Source organism: Phocoena phocoena, chromosome 19 (genome assembly GCF_963924675.1).
Source record: "Phocoena phocoena chromosome 19, mPhoPho1.1, whole genome shotgun sequence".
Lineage (NCBI taxonomy): Eukaryota > Metazoa > Chordata > Mammalia > Artiodactyla > Phocoenidae > Phocoena > Phocoena phocoena.
The window spans coordinates 57651062-57657019 of record NC_089237.1 but is presented as its reverse complement, the minus strand read 5'-3'; the positions used below and the strand labels follow the sequence as shown (position 1 = coordinate 57657019).

General features: G+C 50.8%; 1 protein-coding gene across 1 annotated transcript in view; it reads left to right on the top strand.

The window, feature by feature from the left end:
- The first annotated feature begins 4053 nt into the window (after positions 1 to 4053).
- Positions 4054 to 5958, top strand: part of TTC19 (tetratricopeptide repeat domain 19) — a 32295-nt gene continuing 30390 nt past the window's right edge. Inside the window, 1 exon segment of the mRNA XM_065898071.1 lies at positions 4054 to 4080. Coding sequence (XP_065754143.1) covers positions 4054 to 4080 — 27 coding nt within the window.

Below are 5958 nucleotides of genomic sequence, written 5' to 3'. Positions count from 1 at the left end.
CCGAGGCTGCTCTGGCCTCTTCGAGGAGGAGGAGGCACAAGTTCAGTAACAAAGGGACGGGGCGTGGCTGGTGGATTCTCACTGGAAGGACAGCTACACCTCACAGGCCAGCAGGGGGCCTCTTCGGAGCACTTCCCCGGAGGTACCACGTACCTAGTTAACACGCACGCGTGACTCGTAGGTGCCGAGGGTCGGCAGACGCGTTTACGGTTCCCTGGCCGCTCTTGCTGACGATGCTGATGACTTGAATGGATGGTAAAAGGAAGTTCTGTTTCTTTAAGAGTCCACCTCTTCCGTGGTAGAAAATGACTGAAACTATTTTACTGTGAAACACTGTGAACTATTACAGTACAAACACTTTTTAACTTAGCAGGCAATGGAAAAAGCTGGACATACTAAAGATACATACTTGTTCTGGGCAAGGTGACCAGGAAAATTAGAAGTATAATGCTTCGATCGAGACGCTGCCATATTAGGGAGATGATAGTCTCATAAGTTCTTAAGTAGAATGTCATCAGATGACAGGTTTGATAACAGTCTTTTCCACGTACAGCAAACTCCCCTAAAGGAAGAAACTGGAGAAGTGGGATCCCTCCGCCACCAGATTCTGTTTCCCCCTTCCAGAGCTAGAGAGTGAATTTTACTTCTCTCCCAAGTTCAAGTTTGGCCAAGTTGCTGGAATCCGAAGTGAAAATTTTACTAAGGAGAGTTAGAGAATTGTGTTTATGTATGAGGTGAAATAAAAATAAAACTTAAAAAAAAAAATACAGTTGAGGGTGCTGCGCCGGCTTGCGGTGCAGAGCTCACCTACCTTCCGTTCTTTATCCTGAAATCAGTTTACACCGAGCCCAAGTTTGCCAAGTAGCACGGCCTTGATAGGTTTTATTCGCCACACCTCGACCTAGGAGAAGGCTCTGCCACCACAGAGCCCTGTGCCGTCCGCGGCCTTCCCCACAGTCATTCATTAGCACCTCGTACTGCGGGGCACAGGGCTGCGGGCTGTCCGAGGCTGCAGAACCATCTGTTTCACCTGTCTGGTCGCTGACTCGATTCCTTCCGCAGTAACCCCGCGAGCGTGTTGCAGGCTCACGAACCCCGGGAGAGACAGGGAGAGCCTGTCCTTCCAGGACCCCGTTCCAGCTGTGGACAGCCTTCCCCATGAAAAGTTCCTGTCCTGTGCCGAAATCCGTCTCGTGTTCCTTTTCATCCGCCATTGCTCCTTTGCTCTCTCTTGGGGTCCGGATGCGTCCCGTTGATCTCCCTCCCGACATCCTCTTGGGAATCTCTCAGCCTTTTCTTCCTCAGACTGGAAATCCCCAGCAGGGTCTTCAGCTTCCTTCATCTGGCTCGTTACAAAGCTCAGAAGTGCACGCAGAGCAAACCGGCACTTCCTCGTCCTAGGCGCTAACTACATTTCTCACAATACAGCCCATTTAATCAGCGTTTTGGCCTCGACAGCGCAGATTCTGTAGCTCACTGAAACCAGAACCCTGATGTCTTTTTGTCTTTGCTGCCATTTAGCCACATCTCCGCTCTAACCTTTTACTGCAGAAAAGTTTTCTGGACCCAAGAAGAAGGACTGATGCTTATTTATCTATAAACTTCAGCTTGCTGTTTCACCTACCGTTCCAACCTCTTAAAAATGACTCGTGCTCTGGTCACTTAAGAATCTAATTATGACCATGACATGATGTTAGGCTTCGGAGTCTAAAACGCTTGATTGCATCTGGAAATTTTCTACCCAAGGGGCTTGGAGGCTGGTCCGGACTTTTCACGAGGGCTTCAAACCATACGCACATCCTGGGCCCAACCCACAATGCCTCCTGCAGCCCGCGGGGAAGGGACAGCGACAGGAAGTCTGGTTCACGTCTTGGCCGCGTGAATCGCGCGTGGCCAGTCGCGTGCGCCCTGGACAGGACTCCCGTGTTGGAGGACAGTGTCATGCTCCATCTGCGCCATTTATGACGCTTCCTGTGTCCTTTCCATCAATAATACATCAGTCAGTTGCTTGTCAGAGACGCTCAGCTGCTGACAGGTCCTCATAACCTGACTAAGATAAACTGCCAAGAGGTGCTTGCACTGGAACACAAAACACACAAACCAGTTAGAAACTGGAGGGGCCGGGCTAACCCAGACCTCTCACCACCATCACATGTAGCAGGAAAGGAGTGGGGCACAGACTGTGCGCCTCTAACTCACTGCCTGAAACTGAAGACAAAGATGAGACCTCCTAGGAGGCAGTGGGGACGAAGGAGGTTTTCCTTTGCCTGTTGTTTGGGGCAACAGTTTAGATCCAGCTTGGTACAGGTAAAACCAAGGGAAAACTGAGACAGGCTCTTTATTTTAGTCCTAAATTATATTTCTTTCTTCCTCGCCTTCAGAAAGCTGTTAATAGCAATGGCTAGTTCCTTGAGGTACTGTGCTAAGTGCTTCTTAAAGTTTATCTCACTTAATAGGAGAGAATTATTTAATAATGAGATAATAAGATTATCTCATTTAAGCCCCCCAGGGGGACAGGTCTTATCCCCATCTTACACACATGCTCAGAGTCTACAGTGTAGTCCCTTCACCACTATTAGACTTCCGGGGCACGGTGTCGGGGGCAGGGGCAGGGGTGGCAGGACCCTCACATATCTCGGCCTGTAACACCTCTGGGGAGAGGACCTGTGCTGGACCCTGTATCATAGCACACACAGCTTAGGTTACTGGAGGGCCTGCTTGAACCCTGTCATTTTACAGGGGAAATCAGCTGTGAAGGTGGCTTCTTGTACAATGGGACATTCAACCTGCCACCCAGTTCCTGAGGTGTGTAATTAACAGTGTATGTAAAAGAAAGGGGAAGAATCCAGCGGGTGCTACAATATCCTTCCTTGGCAAGACTTAACAAATGGCTGGGTAGTGCTTTCTCCTGCGGAATCAGGAGCTTTGTGAGTGTGTCTTGTTCCTGCTTGATGCCCTGGACTCCGTGAAGTCAGCAGAGGCACCGATGTGCTCTCCTGCCCCCGGGAAAGTCGAGCACGGCCAGGTGCCAGGCTGTCTCACGGGGAGTGGTAAGAAGCACCTCAAGGCTGGACGTGTAGCTGGGGCTTTGCAAAGCTGCCAGCAGCGATTTAGTTCATATTTCTATTGGGCCGACTGGTTCCCCAGTTGCCTACTTTGGGGATTACCTGTTGCCCTCCCCACAGCTTCATCTGTGACCTTTTAAATTAAAATGGGAAATTGGTGTAGTTCTAAAAATGACACTGCATTTTGGGAGGGTAAACCCAAAAGAGAGGACTAACTGAAGTCAAAGAGAAGAAACTACTATCTGTTTCCACATGTAGTAAAACCCCCATTTTGTGCAGCTCTTAAACGACGCAACGAGGGCTCTCAATCTCTCTCCTAGCTCAGCCGCAGTTGGGGGGGGCCCTTCCCATCCTCACCAGGAGGCTGTCACCCTTCCGCAGCACTGAGAAGGCAAATGCCGGACACGAACAGTAATGACAAGAGGCCAAACACACGTACGTTTTACCGGAACTTCCAAGTACCTAGAAAGGAAAGGACAGATGGGATCAGACTTGGAAAGGTGTGCTGGAAAACCACTCCCTTCCCCCGAATTTATCTGCCTGACGACTCAGAGCTGCTCTGCGCTGGGAAGAACCGTAGGAACATCTTCCGCAGAAGTGGAAACTCGACTTCCCTGCCTGCGGGACCTTCCCGCTGCCTTAGAGCTCTGCCCTTGAGGACTCCACAGGACAAAACGGAAGCGTTTCGGGTGGGTTAAACCATCCCTCTGGCTGGTGATTCAGAGGGCCCACTCCGTGGGCTGACTATAAAGAGGCAGAGAGAAAGCCCCCTCATCTGCACTTCATTGTGGTGTTTCTCAACCTCTGGTATTTCACAGCATGTGTGTAAACGTCTAAAGCTTCCACCACACGTGTGAAGGGAGCCTGATAACAGCTGAAGGCTTGGCGGTGAGGCAGAAAGACAGGTCTTCAGAAGAAAACGGGAAAGGGCTTCTGAAAAGCATCTGAGAACAGGAGGAATGTAGGAAGCAGAGAATCTTGTAACGGGATGATCGCGCGGCTGTCTCAGAGCGCGGTAAGCCCAGATCTGCCTGTTCCCCAGCAGGATGGAAGGAGTGCACAGATACGAGGGCCGGGAACACGCCAGTCCAAGAGCAGACGGCCGGCTGTCAGTCAAGTGGTGAGGAGAGGCCGTCCAGGGAAGTGACGCTGCATCTGGAGTGTGACTGGACAAACGGAGAAATCGCCTGTTTACGTCTCCACCACGAAGCGGCCAAAGACACAGCTGAGGGCTTCATTCCTACAGTTCAATCTGCAGGGCTTCCCTGGTGGCAGTGGTTAAGAATCCGCCTGCCAATGCCCGGGACACGGGTTCGAGCCCTGGTCCGGGAAGATCCCACATGCCGCGGAGCAACTAAGCCCGTGCGCCACAACTACTGAGCTTGCGCTCTAGAGCCCACGAGCCACAACTACTGAGCCCACAAGCCACAACTACTGAGCCTGTGCTCTAGAGCCCACGAGCCACAACTACTGAAGCCCGCGCGCCTAGAGCCCGTGCTCCGCAACAAGAGAAGCCACCACAATGAGAAGCCCGCGCACCACAACGAAGAGTAGCCCCCGCTCGCCGCAACTAGAGAAAGCCCACGCGTAGCAACGAAGACCCAACGCAGCCAAAAATTAATTAATTAATTAAAAAAAAAAAACACTCTGCAAACTGTTGGCAAAAGGAGCGTCCTGGGCACGTGGTGCCACCCCGAGGGCTAGCTCACATGAGCCGTAACTTAGGGATTGCCACAGGGCTCTCACGTTTTGCAAGCTCTGAGGTGGCCATCTACATGAAAAGGCCAGGACTTAAAAAGCAACAAATGCCACAGCTCCTCTCTCCTCACAAAGAATAAAGCAGCAGGAAAGGCTTCAACCGAGCAACAGCAGTGTTCAGGCACGAGCTGTGCCTGTTCGTCAAATGTCCTGGCATTCACGTGATGCGGCCGTGTCGCTAAGGTTTCTTGACCAAGTCAGGAGAATTCCTTGGGGGCTGCAAGATTACCAGAAATGGCCCATGACTAGGTAAGAAGATGCCTACCGTTCCCATTAAAAATTTCAGCCCCAGTTACAAATCAGGTGTGAAGAAAATCACATGTTACAGATTTCCAGTCCTGGGGCGCTGACATGTTTTCGGTGGTGGACGCTGAGAATGACTGCAGGAATCTCCCCAGTGTCTGGAAAACACAGGCTGAAGGGAGAGCATTAAAGCAGATTGTTTCCCACTCAGTCCTGCACGAAAACCGATCAACATCCAGCAGTGACACCAACAATTCTTGCGTCTCCAAACTGTCACCAATGAATAGAAAACTTCAGATTTCTTCTTCTCTCTGGATTTACATAAGCCTCTGGAATTCTACACTGACAAGTTCCTTCTTATGGTGGGTCCCCAGCCCATCAGAATACTCTCTGGATGAAGCTGAGTGCCGGTAACTCAGGGACGGGGAGAGTTTCTACAAGAGGTTCCCTTGCTGATCCTTTCAAAGGCTGGCTAGGACTCAAAACGTTCAGCCGCCCGAGGCAGTGAATACTGTAAACGAACAGTCAATTCTGAATTTGCTTCGTCTTTATCGAGCAGTGGACAACTAACGAACCCAATAATCAGGCAGAGATCTGAGTTGGATACGTTTAGAATTAGAAATTGACCTCACGGACCATCTAATTCACTTCCTTCACCCTTCAATGGAAGAACCCCCTCCTCTCACGGGAAATGCTCCCAGTTCAGCCGCTCAGAGCCTGGAATGTTTACCCCCAGAAGGAGAGAGCTTTTAAAAAAAGCAGTGCAGGAAAGAGGATACTCAAACCCAGGCTGGACTTGTGTGCACCTTGCCTGGAGGAAGTCTGCTACGGTTTCAGTGAAGTTCTAAGGTGACTGGCCCACCTGCATGGTCATCCACTCAGAAGGACAGTT